Source organism: Chelmon rostratus, chromosome 21 (assembly GCF_017976325.1).
Source record: "Chelmon rostratus isolate fCheRos1 chromosome 21, fCheRos1.pri, whole genome shotgun sequence".
In the NCBI taxonomy this organism is placed as follows: domain Eukaryota; kingdom Metazoa; phylum Chordata; class Actinopteri; order Chaetodontiformes; family Chaetodontidae; genus Chelmon; species Chelmon rostratus.
The window spans coordinates 16,676,673-16,702,415 of NC_055678.1; the positions used below are offsets into that span (position 1 = coordinate 16,676,673).

General features: G+C 43.6%; 1 protein-coding gene and 2 non-coding genes across 3 annotated transcripts; all 3 read right to left on the reverse strand.

Moving 5' to 3' along the window:
- Positions 1-25,743, reverse strand: LOC121624921 (arf-GAP with dual PH domain-containing protein 1). The gene is made up of 11 exons (XM_041962898.1): positions 25,527-25,743; positions 18,246-18,373; positions 13,749-13,840; positions 9,999-10,081; positions 6,050-6,162; positions 5,790-5,936; positions 4,016-4,099; positions 3,797-3,859; positions 3,262-3,333; positions 2,927-3,155; positions 1-106 (listed from the first exon to the last, which is right to left on the reverse strand). Exons 1-11 carry the CDS (start codon positions 25,615-25,617, stop codon positions 78-80), a joined length of 1,131 nt encoding a protein of 376 aa, XP_041818832.1. The 5' UTR covers positions 25,618-25,743; the 3' UTR covers positions 1-77.
- On the reverse strand, positions 2,245-2,316 carry trnam-cau. The gene has a single exon. It is a non-coding gene; the product is annotated as a tRNA-Met (tRNA).
- trnar-ccu lies at positions 2,323-2,395 on the reverse strand. Its single transcript has one exon. It is a non-coding gene; the product is annotated as a tRNA-Arg (tRNA).

The window sequence follows — 25,743 nt, forward strand, 5'->3', positions numbered from 1 at the left end:
GCGGTCACACGTTGGGATTGTCTCTGATCTGAATGAGACTGGGCCGGTCCAGCTGAGTCGTGGCTCCCCCGCAGTGTTCAAGGCTTGTGTTTGAAATGGGCCTCCACTGCAAAGACACACAGAAGGTCAAGTTAAACAGTAAAATAAACAAACGGTCCTGGTGTTGACGAAATTAAAGATGCCCTGTGAAGTTTTTTTTGTGAACAAAGTTATGTTTACAATCGTACCTGCTCCAGAGGACGCTATGTTCAGAGTTTTTTCCCCCTGTTTGCTTCAGGTAATATTAACAATTTAATTTACACAGCGTATCCACACACTAAAGGAATCATGAAGGCACAGAAACTATAGACGCGTTGAATTCTGCTTTTATGCCCTGTCGTAATTTGCTGTCCATTTTACACTGCTGTTTTGCAGCTGATCAGAAGATTGATTATTCTATTGGTATTTATCACAGATAATATTCAATCAATAGGCTTAAATCCTTCTGTCACACCGTGGTGAGGTTTGTCTCGTCTTGGGTTTTTTGTCTTGTCATTTCCTGTTTTATTTTGAAGGTCCCTTCCTCATGTGTCACCTGTGTGTCCGCCCCGATCACCTGTTGTCTCCACCTGTTCCTCATTACCCTCCATGTGTTAAACAGTCGGTGTCTCCCTTGTCTTGTGCCAGTGTGTCTTTGTCCTTTGGTTGATTCACCCGTGCCTACTTTTGTTCATTGCCACAGCCACAGAGTTATTGCCTTCGATTCATTCGGTCCTCCTGAGTGTTTTTTATTGTTATTTCTACAGTCTAGTTTTGTTTCTTGATAGTTTATAGCTGAATTTCAGTCCTCAGTAAGAGTGTCCTTTTGTGTTGTTTATTTCTCACAGTAGTGTTTATTTTCCTCCGTGTTTTTAGGAGTGATCTTTTGTTTCTATTGTTTTGATAGCTGTTTGTTTTCTTCCTCCTTCGGGAGCATTTTTTGTTACTTTGTTGTTTTCTCATTATATATCTTGCTAGTATTCATTTAATTTCGTAGCCCTTTTGGTTACACTCTGCGAAGAGATCTGAGTCTAGTAAAAATAAACCTGTGTGATTTACTATCTCTGCACCTGAGTCCTCATTTCAGTATCAGCCTGACACCTTCATTATGGAACAGTGTCAGACCTAAATGCCATTGCTGTGGATAATGTTAAAATATGCTGTATTGAGTTTAAAGCTAATGAGCTCCAGAATGTGCAACTGTCAAGTTCTGTTCCTCCTGACCGGTGGTGGTCCATTTTTGTGAACTAACCTTAACCTTATTAAGGGTTAACTAAGAAAAGTTGCCTTATCAATTAGGCCACTGGGGCTTCACACATAATACAAAGAGAAAAGCAGAAACACAAAGGGGACGGAATACACGTGGCCACACATTAAAGCGCTGACAGAATAAAAATTATATTGACCTTGGTTTCCTGGAGCTGTGTGAGAGCTGGGGAGCATGTTCTTTACCTGCGTCCCTGCCTACAATCAGGTCAGGGGTGTCTGTGCTACTGGGTATGGTTCCTGGGAAAGTGCACCCTTTCACTAAGATAGGTGGTTGGAAACAGCACTGCCTCAGTATGAACAAACTGCTCCACATGAGTCCTCAATACTCTTCAAAAAATGTGCCATTCCCGAACAAGAGGGGCATTCACGGTGGCCATCACGGAGTCCATGACACCAGGGCAAAAAGACAAATACAGTAACTGCTAAGCACCAGGGGCAACAAATTAGGCTACCTGAAATGAAAAGAAGAGAACACGGGCAGTGAAGCCCTCTGCTATTTATATGCAAGTGAAACACCGAAAGGGAAAACCCACGTACAATCCTCAGGGACACAAGCACCTGCGCCACCACTGACTGTAAATAGTGGAGTCCCAAACTCTCTCCACTGCAGGTCTCAGATGAGGCGAGTGAAGCAAAGAGGAGGAGGCATGTTCACTTGGATGCTTTTCTGGTTGGCGAGCCAAACCTCCTAAGGTCAGTCATGACTGTTGACATATGGTCTCGATGGCAAAGACTGTGACGGTCTGAGTGAGGTCGAAATAGAGCCATCTTTTTGACAGCGTTTATCCAGGATTACTAAAGGTAGGTATCTCACAGAGAGCCTGACTGAGCGTAGTGATACAGGGTTCATGATGAGGGTCATTTGCTATGGTTGGATGTCTCGCTGCCCGCAAATATGGCTTTACCTGTGTAAGTGTGTCGGTCAGAAAGCTGTGGTGGTTACCAGTAAAACGCGACTAGCAGAGGATGGTTTCGATCCATCGACCTCTGGGTTATGGGCCCAGCACGCTTCCGCTGCGCCACTCTGCTGTCAATCACCCCAGATGGGACTCGAACCCACAATCCCTGGCTTAGGAGGCCAGTGCCTTATCCATTAGGCCACTGGGGCTTGACAAGCAAGCCAGTTCTGCATGCACGGAGTGAGTTCTACCATAAAGCGACTATCTGGGGAACACAATATGTGGTTTGAAACAACAATGGCCTCTGGTGCCACTGTGTAACAGAGACAGACAGAATAGAGGATTAGAGACAATGACTTGAACACTGGTACACATTGTTCAACATTGTCCTGTGACATTTTCAGGACTGCAGAGTGACTGTATCAGTTTTTGAACTTCCATATTTTGAATTATCAGCACCTAGTAGATGAGCCGCCAGCTATCTTTAGGCTTAACTCAAGCCCTCCTGTATCACAAAGCGGCTCCCTTTTAACCAGGGTGGATCATGATCTATGCTGTGTGGCTAACCTACCTTCTAACAAACAGCGGGATAGTTTATGACACTAAATGTATTTGGCGATGGTGACTGTGTTGCTTGGTTTAGACCATGTTAAAAGTTAAGAACATAGCCACTGCTCCATAGTGCTACTAGCGGTAAAAAGTTCACAGGGTACCTTTAAACACAAAAACATTTTCCACACCTGCATATTCCTGTGGCCTCATTGGACGATTGATGACCCTCTGGAAGGCAGCTATCCAATCCCGTTGCTCGGCCTCGGTCTCGCAGGCAAACAGGAACTTCCTGTCTGGCGTGACGATGGTGATGCCGTGGTTCCAGTGGTAGCCCTGTGTGGACGGGGGCAACCCGGAGAGCACGGTGTAGCTGTGCTCCTTGCTGCCTATGAACACCTCACCACGGGCGTAGGCATCCTGGGAGACAGAGAAGACAGAGAGAAGGAGGGGAAAAACCTGTGAACAAACAAAGTGATCAGTCAGAAGTAAAATACAGGTCATGAGGGTGCAGATCTCTTCTTACCAGAGGGTCTTTGAAGTACATGAGCCTCCTGTCATCCATAGTAAACCACCTCTTCTTGAAGCCCTCTGTGTGCTGCGGCAGAGCAAGAGAGAGGACAGGAACAAAAGGGAGTCAGTGCACTGCAAACACTTCTCATGCGAGGCCTACAGGGGGTCTGCTAGTGTCAACACACTGAAGCCGAACCTTTCTGTTCAGTGAGCTCAGAATTAAATGTACAAACATCTCGGCAACTAACAGAGCACTGAAGTGAAATAAAATTCAGTATACATATGTATACTGTAGTCGCTATAGCATCCGCTACACTAACAAACAGTGCTTCCCAAACTGAGGGGTGGTCACAAGATAAATCTGATGAGTTATGATATGATGAACAGTATTGATTAAAAAAGTGGTCTGAAATATAAAATTATATGTTTTACAGGCTAATTTTTCTTGTCAAAGAAGAGATTGTACTTTTCAGGCATCAATTTCTCAATGAAGATTTCTGATTTCTCTTTAGAGGTATGGTAGGATCCAATGAGTACACAGCACGCACCTTTGGACCAGTTTTCTCCATAAAGCCTTCCTTCATGAAGTTTCGGGTCAGTTTGGGCACCAGCTGGAGAGGAAAAGACAGAGAACCACATAAAATTAAAACACGCAATATACAGATTTTAGGAATGCATCGCTATCAGACACCTTTGACAATGTTTTTCTCCACAACAAAAAAAAGCTCCACGATAGTGTGTTGTGTGAGTACATCCGTCGCCCTCACCTCCTCATCACTTGCTCCGGGGAAGGCCACCTGTAGGTAGTGAAACCTGGCCGCTCTGATAGCATTGAACCAGTCGACCATTTCCTGCATAAAACAAACACCTTCAGAGACAGCGTGTCCTGCTGGAATTAACCCACTCTCTATTCATAGCATGCATTATCGATACTGAGTGAATAATGTTTGCACATTTTTTCTCGGATTCCAGTGAAGGTATCTTTTCTAGACGGTCAGGTGTAGTCAAAGGCATCTGTGCTGTGTGGATGCTGCAGTGCTGTCGATAACTCCACCACAGAACAAGAGTGACAGCGACACTGAATGAACCCAATGAACTCCTTCTGGAACAGCCTTCAGTAACACGGCTCGGCCAGCAGAGGGAGCAGTGCTATTCCTGTCTGAGGCTCCACTCACTCCCCGAATGGTTATTAATATCTGTCTCTTTCTTATCTCTGATCTCCTCATTTTTGATGAACTCTCTCTCTCTCTCTCACACACACACACACACACACACAGAGAGAGAGAGAGAGAGGTGAGTGGGTGGAGTTTAAATGGAGACCGAGGGCTAACCTTTCTTTTCTACCCATAGCAGGTCTGTGACAATGTAATATGGTGCAACTTAAAGGAAATATTTACGGATTACAAACAGTCTTCTTGTCATAACGCAGCAAGTCTGTTGAACAATTTTAAAAAGTGTTACTCTCTGTCAGTTTTCCCACTCAAGAGGATCCAAGCACTTTTTAAAGGAAATTCTCCAGAAATTAATAACTAACTACACAACTATGCAACTACGATATTTATTCCTTGTTTCTTAAAAACTCAAATAAATAAGTACTTAATGTATTGGCTAAGAACATCTGTCCCTTTTTCCCTATCATGAGTTCCAAATTATATAGCAGAGGATAGAGAAAACCTCTTCGGAATTTCTACAGAAATTATGGGACCAATGAAATGAAGTATTACAGCATTTACAAATCATTTCCTAAAGGTTTGCTGTTTGCCCTACAGAAATAATAAGAATATTTTGATCACTGATTTACTGTAGATACAAGGATGAAACAAAGAATAAAAGATGCACTCATTTGTATTTCAGTAGGCAAACGCGTGTGAAATGGATTCATATGTGAGTGTCGAATATGTACAGGATTGACATTTGGCGTCCATGACTGTGACCTTATTGTTCCCCTCAAGGAAGCACGAAGCTCTGCATGAAGCTCAGCACAGCGCAGACTGATGATAGCATGGGGACGGTATGCTCAGACCCTGCAGATAGATGCTGGGGTGGATGTGGGGCTGATGTTTGATGTCCACAATGGTGGCACACTGTAGCAATCACAGCCTTTTTGTCCCATAGCCCCCCAGTGTTTGAACAGAAAGACAATTCCTACTCTTTTCACTGAATGTGGATGTAGACACCTCTGAAGTAAAGCTACATGTCAGCACTTCACTCTCAGAGCACAAAATGTGTCATTACCCAAATTCTTTGTGACTGCACTGTACGTAGCACCTGAAGCCACTCATGCTACAAATGAACAGTTTTGGAAAAAAGTCAAGAGGAAATTAATTGTTAAGGGACATTTCCACCTCCGAGGGTATTTAGTAAAGCAGACAGCATGCATATAATACCACTAACTCTGTATTAGTGCACTGTATTACTGTAATCTGACTTGACATGGAGCTTATAAGACACTTAAAAACACTCCAGATGTTTTTTTAAAGGGAAATATGTGCAGTGATACAATTCCCAAGTGTGTACACATGCAAATAAGTGACTGTGTACCTTAGCATCACTGTGGTAAACAAAGATGTTCCTTGTGCTGTTGTCTTTCAGGTAGGTGATCTGCAGGCCGCAGGGGTTGCCAATCTTGGCCGGTTGGAAGGTGGCATTGAGGGTCTCGATTTTCATCACCGCTTTGGGATCCCTGGCCTTGGTGGAGGAGGACGTGAACAACAAATAGGACACAGTCAAAGCCTCATATTCTCAGCTTCTACCAGTGGAATTTTACAACCGGTAACACCCTTTAAAATCATCTCGCTTACATCCTGCTTGTTGAAGTATTTCAGCGCCCCCTCCCTCTCCGACAGGATAAACTTTCGGCTGAGAAACTGACCGTTGTCTCTTCCTCGTTTCCATAGAAACCCCTCTCGGTACCCTGGGCAGAGAGGGAGGGAGATAGAAAAAAAAGTGTGCGGTTGGGAGGCTGGTATCAAAAACCCATCAGAGCAGATGAGAGATTAAACGGAGGAGGCATTTATCACAGTAATGGTGAGATGTTGTAACTGGTTGGTGTAAGATGATCCTTCAGTTAAGCAGAATCAAAAATCGTTTGAAATCGCATTTAGAAGAGGAGCAAGAGAAAGGAGATGAAGAGAGAGAAAACATAAAAACCAAGAGGCAAATAGACAAGAGATGTAGCCTGAAACAACACACACACACACACAGATTTTATTGTGTCTGTACCAAAGAACATCCTTTCCCATGTTAACGATATGCTATTTATAGCCAGCAATTTCTTCTTCTTCTTCGGTCTATTTTGGTAAAAAGCTCTGCCAACACTGCCTCCTTTCCTCTCTTGTCTCTTCTATTTTGGTCATGCTGTGAAGTGTTTTCTTTCTAATCTGGATCTATTTTTGAGGCTTGATGGGAGAAGACTCTCGAAGCACAATCATGTGGCGCTCCAGAGAAAGGACTCATTTACATTTCAGCTATCTGACGGATGACGTTATCCAGAGTGTTTTATAATGAGTGCTGATTGTAGAATAAACTTGCGCTGAAAATGGCTGAGAAAGGGATGAAAGAGGAGTTAATTTGAGAGGACTCTGCATGAAGACACAGAGAAGTACAGAATAACAGAAATGAAACTGTGAAAGCTGTAGATTTGCGTATGGAAGAGGAAGTGATGGATGAGAGGAGAGATAAGTAAAAGCATTTTAAAGGGTTGATTTATCCAAAATACAATGCTTAAAGTGGTATCCAAACATGTAGATAGTTTTCATTTCATTCATTCATTATTACAAATTATAATAATAATAATTATTATTATTATTATTAGTGGCACGAGGCAATTCATTCAAACTTTAAAATGTAGATAATTTTCTGCTCAAAATGAACCTCGGCTCACTTTTTGATATCTCTTACGGTTTTTGATCCCTGACCATTTGAAGACCATAAAGTTTCTAAAAAAAATGCTCAGAATTTCTGCCCCTAGAGTGGGTGATGTCAACAGCTAGAGTGCGAGAGAGAGAAATCCCCTGAATTTTTTTTTTAATTGCCGTAAACTCCAAAGGGTGAATAGGAGACACATAATTTTTGGATCCTTTTGTAGACAAACGTCTCTTCTCGCCTCTGATTTCAATTTTAAAGGGTTAGCCCCCCACCAAATTTAAATTAAGAGGGATTTTGCACCAGCTGCCCTGCTCTGCTGCTCCACGTATGCCAATACTCCATGCTCCATGTAAGGTGTGCTCCAACACACCTGATTCAAATGCTCAGCTCGTTACTGGGCTCTGCTGAGGCCTGATAACGAGCCATTCATTTGAATCAGGTGTGGTGGAGCAGGGATACATGCAGGGCACTGGTACTCCAGGACGAGGCTTGAGAAACAGTGGTATAGATAATAATTATAATTATTAATAATAATATTATTATCATTATTTCTTTGGTAAAATGGGGCTCCATTGAAAACGATTCACTGTGAGGTCTATAGAATATTCACCCATCAATTAGGAATATTTTTTCTGGAAAACACTAAATAGCAGTAATTGCAATTTGGGTGAACTAGCCCTTTAATTAGAACTTAACACAGCATTGTTATTTGAATTCATTAATTATTGTTTGGGCCACTTAAGAATGGTAGAACAATCTGTAACCACAACACTGACATGTTATAACCTTATAAACTTGGCATATCAGCAAACAGTTGCCTACTTTCACATCCAGCAGACACGGAGCCACACCAGCACTTATTTGAAGCTGTGTCTCTGGCCACCTGATGAATGTCAGTCCAATATTCAGACTCCTTTAAGCTCTGTTTTGGCCTCTGTCAACTCCTGAGGGAAATATCTGGCTCCTTAGCTGCTACACTAATGCGATCAGTGAGAGTGACTCAGGATAGTGAAGTTGCGGAAAACTGAAAGAAGAGCTAAAAGGAGCTGCGGTGTTATGTGGCGATTCTTTCTGAGTTTGCCACTATGAGCAACCTCAGTGATTTCCTCTGACCCCTGTGGGTTGACGTGGAATATTCCTTGTATCATAATTTAATCCTTCACATGTCTGTTTACACACGGTTTCATTCTCCTGCCATTGATTACCTGTCATCTCACCCTCTGCACTCTCTCCACTCCATCTATTTGTGTGTGTGTGTGTGTGTTTGTGCATCTTTGTGACTTTCTAAGACGAAACATTCACCTACACTGGCATTACCTCATCGATCAATAGCCCTCCTTGTCCCCACCCTCGCCTCCTTCCCTGACACTCCCCCTATCCTTTGCATACGGATCAATATTAACATTGGCCGCTGTGAAGGCCAGGTTACTGCCAGTAGTCAATTTCAGCTGCCCACTCACGCACCCACACCCACCCACCCACACACACACACACACATGCATATGCATCTCACGATGAGTGATGAATAGAACATAAATGCACAAATAGAGATGACAGAATGACTCATATTACTATACTCTGTCTGCATGTGTGTGTGTGTGTGTGTCTGTGTGCACGGTGCTCAACTGCAACAATAAACAGATGAGGTCACTGCAAGCCAATCAGAAATGTATACAAGTAGACGTGCATCCTACACCACACACGCGCACACACACACACACACACACACACACACACACACACACACACACACACTATGTTTCCATTACTTCTGGGGACATTACATATACGAACAGACACACACATTCATTTCCCTGAGACTTACCCAAACCATAACCATAACCACTACTTGGCTAGCTCTAACCCTAACCTTAACCCAAGTCTTCATCCTAAAATTTTATGATTCACATTATGTGTACTTACTTTTGTTGAGTCCCTACAGTGTAAGTAATACGCATAAACATACACACACACACACACACACACACAACCAACCAACCAAACAAGCAAAAACACACAGAGGGCTCTATTCTCTGGCATTGACAATTACAGTGTCACTGCTTGAATATAACAACTGCACTTTAAACTGAAATCATACACAACCACTTAGAAGAAGAGGGATGAAAATGAATGCTTGAAAGTCGGCGATGGACGTTTCAGGATAATTGAATTCCAGCTACCGGCATCCACCGGGAAATGTTTGTGCAAGGAGTTTTCAAGGTTCTGCTTATCGAAGGGTAAACAATGCAAGACTGACACAACAACACACCAGCCGTTTCAGCTTTTTTCCCTCACTCAAACTCCATAAGGGTGCTTGTGCATGCATGAACTTGTGCCTGTGTTTTTGTTCTTTCTATACAATGCCCTTATACCTGAGCCAACACATTTCCTGCTACAAAGTAATCTGTGAATGAATTTCTTTTTTTTTTTGAGTTTTTTCCAACTGCAGCTTGCATCATTAGAATACATCAGCAGTAATGACAATGACAGCAACAAGGTAACAGTCCATATAACATAATAACATGTCCACTTGATGCTATTTACATTCAGAAAATCATTCTGAATATTAGCTATCAAAGTATATTTATAAGATAATTATAGAAAATCATGAAATTAAAACACTGCCCAGCTGCCTACATGATGGTGGAAGTTGCAGTGTTTTAGTAATAGGGCTGGACGAGAAGATATGTGTGTATTACTCAAAATGCCAGCTTATTCCTTCAGTGGAGATTTATTTTTTTACATAGCTGAGACCAATGCACATTAAATATTCAAGTTGTGTGGCGATGTTTTGTTTCATTCGGAGGGGGCACTAATGAGGAAATCAGCCGGGTTGAGGGTCTTCACAGGTGCAATAATACAAACATGTTAGTATGCACATACCTGCAGAGTAAGGCTCCTGCTTTTCGATAAACTCAAACTCATTCCTCTCGTACTTGGCTCTGATCCACTGCTCCCTCAGCAGCCTGGAGACGGAGAAAACCACACACATTTAGCTTCCACCTCAGTGACACACTCACTGAATGCCGTATTCAACACACACACACAGTATGAAACCATTTCTACACAGTATTACTTTTTAATACACAGACATTAAAAAAATCAGTATCAATCAGTATTTTGAATGACTGATTTGTTTATTTAAGCGTCCTGCACCATGTGGTGTCCAGCCCATATGGGCATACACGACACTAGACAGTGACAACAGCCAGGATGACAGCATGACAAATCATAATACACAAGTTTGAAAACAGAACATTTCAAGACTTAAATTTCCCTGACGACAACGTCTCATTCTGTTGGTTACAGAGTTCTCTGTCTTAATTGTCATGCATTTTCTATAAATCTTGCTGACAAAAATCTCCTCATTAGAGAGCCTACTCAACATAGTTGGGCAGTGAAATAGAAAATTTAATTCATCTTCAACCACACCAAGATCACAAAAACACACAGAAAGTGATCTTCAGGTATACCTTTATATCTGCCTACCTCAGGCGTCAGTTCTTCTCTCTGCTTTCTCGTTAAATTAAATCTTACATAAGGTTCGGTGATCTTCAATCTGAACATAGTTTCTGAGCTTTCACTTATTCCAAATCTCTTCTTCCTATCGTTCCTTATGTATCTTTAGTAATCCTGTGTGACTACATTTATATCACACTGCAAATTAACCCTGAGAATAAAATGCAAATCATTAAGAGCAGAAACATGTCTAACTGTGTGCTTTATCCTGGTTAAAAGTCTTTTTGGTCTGCCTTTCCTTTAGCAACTAAACTGAACAAAGCCAAACTATTTCACATCTAACAAATAAAACTGAGGCAACCATTGACTTACTAAGTTTTGAAAAATAAAGAAAAAAAAACAAGGTCAGGACACAATTTAATCTTATTTATTACAGACCGCAACGCTCTCCCTGCTGACTCTGCCAGTACTTTCATTCCCTCACAAAGGCTCATATTTCAGTCAAGAAAAAACCAAAACATTTATAAGAAGTGGTGTACTTTTAGGGCATTGATCCAAACTCAAGTATATGGTTGCTCTACTCTGCACAATCTGTGTTTTTTCACTGTTATCATAAAATACGTCATACTCAAATGGACAAACTAACCCTGGTATTTTGTCGACAAATATGAATCCATAGTGTTTGGAGCTGTCAGTACATCATCTGAAAATGTACCAGTGAAGACAGATGACGACCATCTGCATGTCTGCTGGTAGCGTTTAACAAACAAAACTGTTTATAGCAATCTTTGGTTGTAGATTCATATTTAACACACATATGAGTGGTATCAATCATCTCAAGTAAGAAAAAGTGTATTTCGCAATGTGTTGAATGTTGATTAGCAGAGCATTAAGCTTCTTTTGAACACTTTCCCTGCGGTTCCTGACAAGACACTGACTAAACTGAGCAATGGAATAACCCTTGAACACTCACAGACAAGCATCACATTGCACATAAAGTGTCAAACATCACTGCCTTCGCTTCCACAGTTTCTACCGAAGCTGCATAAAAAGGAAGCAATCTCAATTTTAGACCTTGTTCCTCTCCAGTGTGAGGAGAAACAAATGGCAACAGTCGCCACATCACCATGCCAACATAGCTCTCTCATCCTGTTTCCCTCTCTCAGTCTCCGCTTCCAGGCTCCAAAGTGCTTTCATCCTCTCCTTCTCCACGCATTTCTCCCTTCATGTGGCCCTTTTCTTTCACGAGTAGAAATAGAACAACCGCTCTATGAGCATCAAGGAGTAAGATGTCTTAATCTTCGCAGACTTCCTTGAATGACACCTTCTGGTGACACAGGAACCACACTAAGCCCTGCGGTTCTCAGGGGAGTCGAGTCAGCGAACACGAACAGACACCATGGCACGCACACTAAGACAGAAACTTATCTCTCATCTAGGCGTTCTCTCGCTCGACCATTCTTGGTTCTGTTTTTCTCTATTTTGATCAACTTGTTTTTGAGGGAGGCAGACACAGAGAGAGGTGGATGGACAAGCCTAAAATGCACAAGAAAATCAGAAGTGTCGCAACCTTGATTTATAAAACCAAAGCGCATGATATCGGAAGAGGAAGAACAGAGGAAAAAAAACAAGTATGTTGTATGTATGTTTGCTTGTACAGAGAATATTGATGAAATGCAAATGATTAGTGTTGTCAAAAAGGTTTTAGCTTAATTAATCCACTGTGACTCAAAGGTCTTAACATGAAATAGTCCACAGGGGCTTTTTATAGGCCTTTTATACACACAAAGAGAAAGAGGAAGTCATATTTAAGTGACATAGACAGTGCGAGGTGTGAAACAGTACACTAAATACAAATTCACAGTCACAATGTCCCACTGCACAGCATGGTGCATCACTTTGGCACTCGCACAGCAAGCAACCGCATTCAGCTTTTTCTTTTCACCCTGAGTTGCAGGCAGTGTAGGCAGAGAGATGTGGAGCTCAAAAAAGGCCAGTGGTATATAAAGAAATAAGACTTTCAAGCTGCACAAACCAAAACCTTTCTGCTAACAGTTAATCAAATGGTTGTTATGTACCATGTATGTAATGCACCCACAGTTAATTAGCACTCGACTCTGCAAGTATCATCTTTTGCTTAGACTTTTGGTTTTAAGGCCTGCAACTTTACTGTTTTCAACTCAAAACCTCTAAAAAACCCACTGTACACGACCTGTTCAGCAAGAAATAGCAGAAGGATCAAATTAGCGATTAGCAAGTGAACACAGTGGAGCACAGACAACACAACACAACAGTTGATGGAGACCAAATCAGAGCGAAAAGAAATTCCTTTCTGGGCTGCAGGGGATTTTTCATTTTTTGTTGCAATACTGCAGGTGACTTTTTCACAGCAGACATTTTGAGTTGCCAAGCAGAGGTGTTACCAATAATATTAACGATGGCTCTGTTCAGCCGTCATTCATGTTATTATTTACGTCTGGGCTTCTCATGCTATTAAATACATGCCAAATTTGTCTTCCATGAAAAAGGCAGTCATGTAGCCTAGCTGTAGCCAGCTAGGTCCTGTTAGCAATAGCACCTACCTGTAGCCAGCTGGGTACTGTTAGCAATAGCACCTAAATGTAGCCAGCTGGGTACTGTTAGCAATAGCACCCAACTGTAGCCAGCTACGTCCGGTTAGCAATGGCAGCCAAAAAGGACACACTACACACAACTCTCTATCTTTTTACAACTTAAAAAAGAAGAAATAGTAGTCATAATAGAAGTGAACTTGTAAGTCACCTTGATATTTTGTGCAATATAGGCTATATTACACAGTGATACAAAACACTGATAATGTTACAAAATTACTTTATAAGTATGCAAAAAAAGGAGATAGCTATGAAGTGAATAATGTAGATTAAGGATAAGGTAGATCCGGCACTAAACTGTTTTATGGGCCAGCTATCTTTAACACTGGCCTGTGCTCCAAAACACTTGAAGTATGGGCAGTCAGCTCAGTTCGCCTAAGTGAAGTGTTATCTGTTAGCTAACTAGCAAGTAGGCTAAATCAATTAACACATCTGTTCTCCTTTCAAACCACAGAAGTGCACTGCTTCTGTAACATCTCATTATGACCGTGTTAAACATGATACAAGGCTGCAGTCTGTGTGTTTTGAAAGACTGAGTACTTACTTGCAGTCAGTGTGTGTTGGTCTGTAGTAGAAAGCAGGAACCTTCTGCTCATATTTGGCCTTGGCGGCACTGTTTCCCATAGCAGCCATCAACTGCAAAACAACAACACAACCTGGTGATCAGTACTGTTCACAGTCAAGTACTCACTTCAGGAGAGTATACAGTGTCCACAATGCCGCATTTAATGTGTTGAGAGCGAATGGAAAGCCAGATACATTTTATCTTTACCAGTTGTCAACCAGCCACATTTTAGAGGTATTTTATTTTGGAAATGCTTCTATCAGGTAAAATTCTGTGGTGCAGGTGAATTTGGGAACGTTTCGAGTGGATCTACAATGTGCAGCTATAATAACAGTCATAAAAATATCATTCATTTTTTCTGATTTTACAGAAATTGTAGTTTTTATCATGCAGACTCCTTCTCTTGTCACTTGAATTTACAACAAAAAGTAAAAAAGAAAAGAGCCTAAAACATAGGATATCTTAGGTATGACAGAACTTCTTCAGATGACAATGAGGCCCCTGCATCGCTACGGGATTAATTGTGGAAGTGGCGACACTGCACCGGGTCGTGTCTGCCTTCTGCCCTCACTCCCTCCATTGTGCGTTTCATCCAAAGATAATCCCTGTGCCCAATCCAGCTGGCTGAATCCCAAAACGCGCCTCTCTTATCCTCTAAGGGGCTCTGGAAGGGATGCAGCACTGTGGCGTTTTATTGTGAAGGTCAAATAGCAGCAGGAGATTCAACTAAAATACAATCCTAAAAGAAAGTCACGGAAATTAACATTTGACACACCTGCTGCCAAAATGTGACGCATTAGACACCTCGGACGTGACACAACCTCTGCTCAGGATCCACTTTATCAGGTACGCCTTGCCTTTATGCAAACTGCTTACTATTCCAGACAGAAGCAAGCATCTGCAGAGCATGTCATTCACTTACTGTTCAATAAAAAAAACAAATCTTCTTGATAATATGATTCACATGGCAACATCAAATGAGACGGAGAAGTCTGGTTTCTCCTCTCTACCGTGGTATCAAATATAAAATGAAGAGCTGGGGTCTCATTTATCAAAACGTGCATACACCCACCTTCACGCAATAAGAATTATGAATCTCATTTGTTCTACATCCATCTGCTCGTGCACATGCAGGCTCATTTACATACAAAATGCCAAATATGGTCAACCAAATCCCTTTGATTGTCTTAGCAGCCTTAATGCAAAGTTGCTTGATGTGCAGCAACAAAGATAAAAACAAGAAAAGCATCACAGGCTATGAGCATCCCTGTGGGAAAGCTTCCCAGCATGCAACGAGGCAATGGATGGACGTTCCCTCCTTCAATAAATCAGATATGTGTGGTACATATGTGTGGAGGTGTGAGACCTAAAACCTTAAGCTTCATATATGGTTTCATTATGTTTTAAATATGTCCCACCTTTTCATCAATGGAAACTTTTTTCTATTTTTTTTGTTCTCAGTCAGACATTTCAAGTCATTTTATATAGTTTTTTCTTATCCAAACAGAATTTTCCCATTGCTCTTCTTCACCTCCTGTTAAAGCTTCTGTCATCCTGTTTGCCTAGAAAATCGCTGGAAATTCATATTCAGATTCAGAAAACCTTAATTGATCCCCACAGGAAAAATTGCTTTGTTGCAGTACAAGTTGCTCAACACACAGTTTGAAGGAGGGACAAAATACTTCAAAAGGTAAAAAAAAAAAACATGCTTATTAATTTTAAGAAAAACAAGAACTATGTCTTTCCTTCAGCTGTCACATCCCAGAGACCTTTGGGTTGACAAGGATTAGGAAAAATCTGCAGGAATTTAATGACGTTATTATTGCAAGTCAACATGAAGCAAGACCCCCGTGGGACATTTTTGGCACCTTGTTCAACACACGACGCTCCTACCAAGAACGAGCGAGGTGCAGCTAATAAAGTGAATCCTCTTGTGGCTGTTAGACAAAAGTGCCTCCTCTGGTTGTGGATGTTTTATTGGAATGGGACGGCTCCAGAAATCTCAGCAATAAACTCTGGCACCTCAAAGTCTTATCTCTTAACTCTCCCAGTGCTGCAATGACAGAAGGGAAGATTTAAGACAAACAACACAAAGCCCTCACCTTTTTTCCTACACTGCAATCAAATCCCGTCCGATCATTTATACTCTTGGACCGTTAATGCGTTCTTGCAAGTCAAATCCTCATTACATCCCAATTACTGTCCTCTCACACTCCCAACCACCCGTTTTTCCACATGAGTCATACCAGCATCACCTCCCCCAAAGTCCTTTTATCACCCAGTAGTCGTGTTAAGCACTGACCCATTCAAGGGACAACTTCACTCATCCGCAGCGTAGCAAAAGCACATTTTTGACCAGCAGTACAATTTTGCACAGAACTCATACTTCTTGCTGACGTACATTTCTGCTCGGGGGGCATGTTTGCAAGTCACACAACAGCTCAGCTTCTTTTTACACACAGGGGAAAAGTGTGAACTGTCTCGCTAATGGAGCGATTCTTCATTGATCCCCGGGAGGAAGTTCTCTCCTTCCAGAGGGAGGTCAGATGTCAATGTCAGCTGAAGATCATGTTCTTGAGCAGAGGACAAAAGACGTGTCGATCAATGGAATCAAATCCTTTTTAACTGCTGCTTCGGTTTAAAAAAGCATTTCTTAACCTGTATTTCATGACATGTTTCTCTGTGCTGCATTATTTCCTGTCATATTGTTAAGAAAATGTCCCCTGACTGGGCTGTTGCCATAGCAACAAAAAAAATAATAGCTTTCCACTCTGTATTTAATTTTTTTTGTCTGCAGCGTACACACATTCATACCATTCACATGTTAAATATGCATGATTATGTTGCTTGTACTGGGATTTGAACACAATTATGATGCAGACTTAAGAATTATATTTGGCCTCACGCAAAAGCCGCTCGCGCAAAGAATCTCGTTCTTAATGGGATAGGTCAACATTTTGGGAAATATGCTTATCCACTCTCCAAGATTGGTACCAGTAACTTCCTGGAGTCCCTGCTGGTTGCCTAGCAACTGGTCTCACCCAAGAAATAGCCTGGCGTATAAACACCTTTAAAACCATGTTGCTTTTACACTTTGGTTTTTGTACATATGAAACAAACAAGATAGATGTGTTAATTAGTGAGCTTCAGAGGTGCTGGTAGGCACATTCTGTTACCTTTGCACAGCGCCAGGCTAGTTCTTATCTTATCTTTATGCTTCTTTTAGGCCGCTGGCTGTAGCTTCATATTTACCGTGCAGAGGCATCCATAGCATGTATGCTCTCACCTCATCTTTTGCAAGAAAGCACATATTTCCCAAAATGTCAAACTATTCCTTTGAGCACAATGTACAGGTGGTTTATGACTACACTTACCACCTGCCGGTTGAACCAACCAGTCCAGTTGCAGTTTACATCCGTGTCTATCCACACTCAAATAATATATGTAGTGAAGTCTTTGAAGGAGTTTAATAAAAGTGTATTTTTTTGCGAAATGGATCGTTATATTGACATTTATGATTCCAGTGAATCATTTTCAGTCAGGAACCTGCTGTCTTCACTTGAGGATTATTGTTCCAGAGGATCCAGAACAGGGGACTGACAGAGAGCTTCATCACATGGTGCAACAACATCACCTGAAGCTCAGTGTCAGCAGAACCAATGAGCTTGTGGTGGACTACAATGCTTCAAATATGGATGCTGCTGCAAAGAAGCTACAAATTGAAAACCTGGATGCTTCACACACATCTTCAACCCGGCAGCACAATTCAGTATCGGACCAAAGGTGAAATCTCCCCTTCTGTTCCTGAATGATGGTGTTGAAGAATGGACAGAAAGGTGTTTTTGCGAACATTAAGACATCACAGTGAAGCTAACCTTTGATTTTTGGATATAAAATGATGTCTTATCCCAGACATTTGTGCAAATTTTTGTATGAATTCTTGAGTGATGGCCAAAAACACGTTTTTTGAGGTCACAGTGACCTTTGACGACGATCTTTTTGTGCCAAATTCTCTTACTCCTTCAGCAGCTGCGGTGTCTTTCTGCAGATCAATGTCCAGCTGAACATCTTCTGTTGCACCTACTGTGCAACATTCTCAACTCCATCTCCATAAACTGCTTATTTTTTAGCATCTAGCTTCATGTCAGGCCATTCTTTCTATATTCCTGCCACAGTGCAGCATTGCTCTGACACCATTGGCAGCTGTATCGTCAATATTTTCTAAATAATATATGACGACTGACACCAACAGGACAGAAAAAATGTTCTGCATGAAGCCTAATGTCTCAAATTTTGGCATATTTATTCCATTGTTGGAATAAGGTAAAGTGAGTCCAGTCAAATATCAACTGTCAGCAGTTCACTGAGAGACGGGGGAAGCGCTGTTTTATTTGAATGTGTGCATGTTTTCGATATATTTACTGTAAGTGGAGACTTGGTGATGTGAGTACAATGCAAGTTAACCTCCTGCCCTACCTCCACCTCACTGGCATCCCACGTGTCCTGCACAGACTTGACCCGACTGATGTGGGGGATGCTCCGGTGAAGGAGCGAGCAGGCCTGGCAAACAAACACACCCAAAGTCAGCGACGCCCAGTCCGGCTCTGCAGGACAGAGAGGGAGAGAGTAAGAAAGGGAGGGAGAGCCGGGGGAATGAAAGAGGAATGACGCAGGGAGGTGAAAGGGGTGGACACAGAAGAGAGATAAAGGAGGAGGGGTGAGAAAATGTGGTCGTAAAAAGCGCCGCAACAAAGAGAACAGCAGCTCAAGGTTCAGGCTATAAATACTGAAAGTGCTGATGCTGGCGCTGTTAAGAGGTAAGAGGAGCAAAGTAAATGAAGCAAATATTACAAGGGACTCCGGTTGAGTGTGTCCCCGCTCGTAAAGGAGACAGGGCAGCAAAATGTGATTTTGGGGAAATCCTATTTAGCCTACTGACAGGAAACAGACCGCCTGAGATCTGATCAGAAGTCAGCTGAGGTAGTTATCAGGTTAGTTACATCACCAGACTCCAAAATACACTTTGACACACCTACTCTATGAGCCCATGCAATGTTTTATGCTTTTATGCTTAGGCAAGAAAAACAGAAAAGTACAAAGACACTCCCTGACGTGCATGCACACACACATACGTGCACACACACACCTGTGCATCATCTCTAAAAAGACCATATGCCGTTCAATGCCAACGTGAGCGCGTGACTAAACACTAACAGTCTCATCAGCAGTCAGACAGAATGTGCAAATAAAAAAAGAGTTTTTTCTCTCCCTGCAATGTGATTCAGCAGCAGCATCAGCAGCATCCGTGGGTGTTCAGCAAAGGTACATTTGAGTCACTGTATCACACGTAGACTTTGATTCTGTCCATGCAAATCAAGCTGTCGAAGTCAAAGACGCAGTGTGTCGAAGGCAGTGACGGAGTGTCGTGAGAACATGGTGTCAGAAAACGAGACGGAGAAAGAGAGCGAGGTGAAAATGCAGATCGGAGCTCTGCACTGAATGCAGAGATAACCTGATTGGTAGGAATTAAAGCTCAGTGGGTACATACAAGGATGCATATTCAGAGCACAAGTTAGTCAACTGCTAATAAAAATGACGTCAATCCTGGTCCAAATATCATGAACTAGTGTGAAACAGTTAGTTGATTAAGGACGCGAGGACGAGCAGAACAGTTTACAGCCACAAACCCAGCACGCTAAACCAGTTTGTTCTCCGTCCCTCTCGCAAACACACACATTAACACACATCTTTGTCCCCCAAAGACCCCTGCTGGTTCAGCTCCAAGACAGAGAATCAGTCAGTTGAATCCAAACAACAAACTAAACGCAAGTTACGTCCAGTTTTCATCTAGCACTGTCATCAGGTCAAACAAAATGATGCCCGTAATTAGCATATGCCAGCATTTAACATGCTAAAATAAGATGGTGAACACTGTACCTGCTAAAAATTAGCCCATTAGCATTATCGTTGTGAGCATGTTAGCATTTAGCTCAAAGCACCACTGTGCCTCCGGCCTCACAGAGCTGCCGGCATCACTAAAGACTCTTTAACATGCTTATTTAGGAGTTGTGACAAGGATGTGCGTTTTTATATTTGTATGGTTTAGAATTCAGCTTTAAACGAGACCTCAAGCAAACCTTTTAGCTACACTCAGCCTTTAATATCAGCCGTCAGTGTGTTAGCCAGGCTCTAATCATGCTGGAAGATGTGTGTGTGGAGCCTCTTTTCCAGTGTTTTTGCACACATGTTAACACGCATGGTGTGTGCACAGCCACAAGCGACTGAGAGCGCAATGCTTTTGACGGGCAACGCACTGAAGTCACCACATTCACTCTCCATCTCAGCCTCTCTGCAGCTGCCATTTCTCACACAAGGAGGCCCTCAGCGTGGTGCACCGCAGCCATGTGAACACACACACACACACACATGCACACTGAGAGTGCGTAGTTCTCAAGGGAATCATAAGAGAGCCAACAGAGGGAGAAAAGAAATACTATTCATGCATTTGTCCGTCCTCTTGAGGCTGGGGAAAGCATGGACGGAGATGCCACAGAGGCTGACGGGGGAGCAGCAGAGGAGAGGCGAGGTTCAGAGCTGAGGAGCCGATGGAGGAGGAGAGGTAGGAGGGATACGGTAGGAAGGGAAGCGGGAAGAGCTGGGTTCTTAATGATGCAGAGAGAGATGATGCGAGCTCACAAGATCCCCCGAGGGTGTTACTGCAATCTACCATAATCTTCTGCTGATTGATCTCTTTTAACCCATGACAAGACGGCAGCATTTCAATAAATGTCAACTCATCTCTTAGTCGTTCTGGATCGTGATCAAACAGAAGGGATGGCACTTTGATGCGAAGGAATCAAACCTCTTTTTTTTTTTTTTTAAATCTATTACATGTCCTTTTTGCCAGCAATACACATGCACACACAAATACACTCCTACACACAACCCTGCTGACACAAAAACACACAACCAGCCATTCAGCGGTGAGGTCATCGCTGTCTGAGTCAGGCCTTGCAGAGAGGCAGACAGCACTCATGTGGATTACTGTGGCCGCATGACTAACTAACCACACACACACACACACGCATCGGCGCACACGCACAGGGCTTCCTCCTCTACATGTAGGTAGAAGATGTCTCTCAACAGGATTACTGTGAACAACAGATGCACGGTCGTAGCAGACGGGACGCGGAGATCTCCTGATGTAGTGCGACTCTGTGACATACGCCGTTCGAGGCGTGCTCGTCAAAGGGCTGCTGCATCCTGGCTCCGTCTCCGAGGAGTTGTTGAGAGGAGAGCCAAGTTCTGCAGGAGTTGCGGGGCTCGTTTGGCGGAGAGACAGCGGGGCTTTTGACGAGGTTGAAGAAAGAAGCGCCTGTGGCGTTACTGCAGGGCAGATGCAGGAGAAATGAATGAGGTGGCATTTACACAAGGGCGGCCCCTGTGCCCGTGAGCATTCGCGGGCACTTTTCCGCATCTGCAGCAGCTCATTCGTACGTCTGGACGCGTATGCACATCAGTCTGTCAGCGGCTGCATCACGGTGGGGGGTTAATGACAACACAGCAGGGCCAGCTGAGGTTGTGACCCTCTCATTTGTGGGCAAAACCCCTTAGGCACACGCTAAGTATTTTATTTCTCACAGTCTTCCATTTGGCTTCACTCAGGTTTAACTCTGTGTGAATCTGGCTCAGTAAAACATTAAACATGCCCTTCATAAGAAAATCTTCAAGGTTTTCTTCATTTTTAAACACATTAATTCACACATTAATTACCACCATTTATCTCAACAATAATCATACTAGTCTACATGTAACGACAGAATATTTCTCCTCTCTTGTCTTTATTTGCATATTCGGTATTAAGGTATTCCAAAAGTGATGGAAAGTAATCAAGTGATGTCAGTAAAGCAATTGGTAATTGTATTGGAGTACATTTTTAAAGCAACCCTCCCAAACCTGGTTATATGGAGAGAGGTAGTAGATAGTCTGATCATTACGAGGCAGGTTCTCACAATGTCTCCCAATGGATTTTGTGTGCTAGTGACGCGTGTCCATGCTTCTGACTCCGTTCACACGGCTGTTGCGCTTTAAGTGTCGTGTATGCATTTTACCCCACACCCTGACCCAGACCCTAAAGACACTTCGGCGTAAGTCGCATTCAGTAGATTTGAATACTAAGTCATTTGAGCGCTATCGTGCAGTCTCCAAGAATGCAGCATGCAGACATGGAGCGCTGCAATGGTTCGGGCAGAGCGCTGACCTCACTCTTGCATTAGCTGATTGGCATCAGCAGCTTCATTCATGCTTCACCCTCCGTGGCTCATTCATCAGCTGCTTGGCTGCCATTTCACAGAGGTGTGCGGCACCGCCGCTACGGCCCACTGCTCTCGGCCTCCCATCTCCAAGTAGTAGAAGGCAGAGGTATGATCACAGTGTCCCGTCGAAGGTGTTACAGGCTGTTATTCCCACAATTAACTGGTTTTTATCAAGACGCTGTTCTCCAACTTCCCCCTTCTAAAACACTGAAAACTCATGCGGAAAGCCACGAGTGGGCAGCCATGCAGGAGCCTGAACCCCCTCCTATCTCATCAGAGTTCCTGCTGTTCAACAAACACCTTCCTCACACCTCCGAGGACCGCTGAGGCTTCTCTCTGGAGGGAATAACTCGTTTGCGCGTCCTTAGCGAAGGGCAGAGCCGCAGTGCTGCTGAGCTACAGAAGAAACCCTGCCGTATAAGCTCCCAGCTCAGCCTCTCAGCACTCTCATCTGAGGGGGGGGGGGGCAAAGGTAAGGAAGGGCAGAGTAAGAATGACGAAGCACAAAAAATGCACAAGCGGTGTGGCCAGTTTGTGTGTTTTCGGACCAATTAGAGCAGGTCTGCTTAGTGGGTGTTGTATCGGCGATGGGACGATAAGGCAGGGCCGAGGGAGGACGGCCGGGTTACTGCTGATGATGTGACAGTCTGTCTTTACTGTCAGCCTGCAGATTCACACACAATAGAGGGATTTCATGTGATGTAATGCAGCGGCCATATTGGCGGTTTTCTGCTTGTGCAAAATAAGTTCACCAGTGCAGCGATCTTGAAGCTTTCCTCAAGGAAAAATTAGCTTTTGCTTTGCCACAAGGCCCCCCGACCCAGCCAGTTTCTTCAGGTTCTTCCCTTTTCTTTCCTTTTCCATGGATGTTACAAATGTATTTAGCAATTATTTGCACGCAGCCACTTTAACAAATGGATCTTCATGACTGAGAAACAATTATGACGGACAAAGCAGGGCAGTAAATGATCACATGTAATTAGGGTGATGTAATCAGATTACAAGCAAAGGTAACTGTCATTAACCTCAATTAGCGGAACTGGAGGAACTGAACAAACAAACATTTAGAGATGATCAACAAATAAGTCATCTCAGACTGAGACGACAATGCTCACATCCATCATTTATCAATCAGACACAGAGTTATCGATGTGTCTTCCAGTATCTCTCTGTCCACAGTGTATATCTATAGGCTAACACTAGCTGTTACATCCTGCTGTCCTATCGTCCTCAAGTCCTCCTAAGTAACCATAGCTCCCGTCTACTCCTGGTCAGTACGTGTTTGTCAGTTTACTTTGCTGCGTTGAGATGATTTGTGGTATTTTGAGCTGTAATGAAACTCTGATGTTTTTTTCTGAAAAAGCCACTGAGATAAGATCCTGTCCCCATCTGGGAAGGAGCCGCCTAACCAGCATCAATAATTCATATCTTGACCATTATGAGATATGAATTATGAGCCTTGTGAATGCCTGATCTGGTAGCGGAGCTGGGGGAGAAAGATAACGGATGGGCTGATGGATGGCTCCCCTAACACTTCTCATCTGTGCAGCCCGCTCTCCGGAAATTTCACGGAGCAAGCCCAGCGTTCGGGTGCAAAGGTGCGAGCGGCCTGCCAGAGTCACAGGATACTGCTGACCACCGAGCAGCCTCACCAGCAGTTGTGTTTGCAGTGCCTTGCTCAAGGCAGTCTGAGCACTTGTTGAGAGCTACGAAAGAATATAGTGTGAGCCACTTCACCAGCTGAGATTCTCTTCACTGTGATCAGTCACCCTGCAATTACCAGCTCCTCTGACTACTCTGCAACTGCTGCACAACACAGAACATCTGTCCCACCTTTGCTGCACCACGGCTACGTTTGATTACGTAATGATTGCAAAGGTGAAAGTGGCGTACCTGCCAAGCAAAGCGGATGAACAATCTCAGCAGGGGAACAACCTATGTTTCCTCCAGGCAGTGGGGATCGCTGCAGGGCAGTTTAGGGATACTGCATCAAAAAATGTATCTCAAAGGTGAAAAAAGGCTATGAGGGCAAGAGTAATTGTGCCAGTTTTCCCAAAAAAGGCATAAGAATCTGCAGCTGGCTCTGTAAGGCTGTAGGCAGAGAGGTGGCTAATCAGCACTGAACAGTCCAGCTGAGGCCTATGGGAATGTTGTTACTTTTGCAGGTATTTGGTCATAAACCAGTTAGACAAGTTAAAATTCTGAATTAATAAAGAGGAAGAGCAGAAGGATCGTGAAAGTTAATACAATTCATCCTGTCAGATTCCTTGTATGTGCACACATAGTCGGCCAATAAAGCCAATTCTGATTCTGAGAACATGTCATATAGGAATCCAAGACATTTCACTGGTCAGTCATGAGGATTTATCCTCTGGGAGCCACGAATGCTTCACAAATTTCATGGAAATCCGTCCAACAGCTGCTGAGATATTTCAGCCTGGAACCAAAATGGTGGATCAACTGACCGAATGAGAGACTGGTGTATCAACTGCTAAAAATCAGCAGACAGAAGCATGCTTTAAACCATGTTTGTGTAAAAGCCTTGATGAACTGGCTATAGGCTGAACTGCGTTACGTAAGCTGGTGGACTGTAGAGCGAAAGGCCACATAAAAATTTCAGACACTTTAAAGCCTGACACACACATACAGCTCCAACCACGACGCCAGCCATCCCTCTGCTTATTCCTCAACAAGGTAGCCACCATTGGCCAAAATGAAACCCCGTTTCAAGTGTCCTCCGCTAAGACAAAGCTATCTGAAAGCTGCTCCACTACAGCCAGTCCTCGGAGGAGCCACAGCCAGGGCCAAGGAACAGGCATCCTGGACGGGCTCGGCTCCAGACACTGGGCGTACGGCCCGCGCTGGAGCCTCTGTGGCCACTCACTGGTTTACTGCCATTTCAGTGAGAAGAAAGGAGGGGGGGAGAAAGAGGACATGCATGGGTAGAGGATGGAGAGATGAGAAAAAGGATGGAGCTGCTTAAAGGAGGATAACATACGACAGGTGAGATGAGTGTCCTGTCAATGAAAAACAAACATGTCCACAACAAAGATGCACACACACCAGTAATTACTGAGCAGGCTGCATGGAGGCTGCTGACACTGTAGAACATGATGCCACCACAACAGCAGCACAGTACCAACAGTAATAGCTGTGGGGGGGATAGTTGACATGTCTTTGTGCACCCTCAAGCCACACACAGGAGTGTTTTATATGTTTATGGCTTAGTTAAGTCCAGAGTCCACGTCTGTTAGGCCTAACTAAACCTGCAGAGGGTTTTTCTGTGTGCTGCCAGGCCTTTGGCATCATATGTGGGCCAGATTCAGCCAGACTTGCTGGGTTTTGAGGCGCCAGTCGGCTCCTGCCCCCCACCCCGCGCGCAGCGGCTCCCGTGCACCGGCTCCCCCGCGGCTGCGCGCGGCGGCTCCGCCGGGTCGCTTACCTGGATTGCCGCAGTCCGCGCACGATTCGTTGCCCGGTCTCGCCAGCACGTCTTGCAGGAGCCGGTTGTTCCCCTCCGGTTCCAGCGCCATGGTGAGTTTTATCCGTCCAGCCTCACCGCGGTGCGAAGGAGTCTGCCCAAGAACATCCGCCGCCGGAGTCCGACAGACAGACAGATAGACAGACAGGGAGAGAGAGACGGACTGCCCGATCACCTG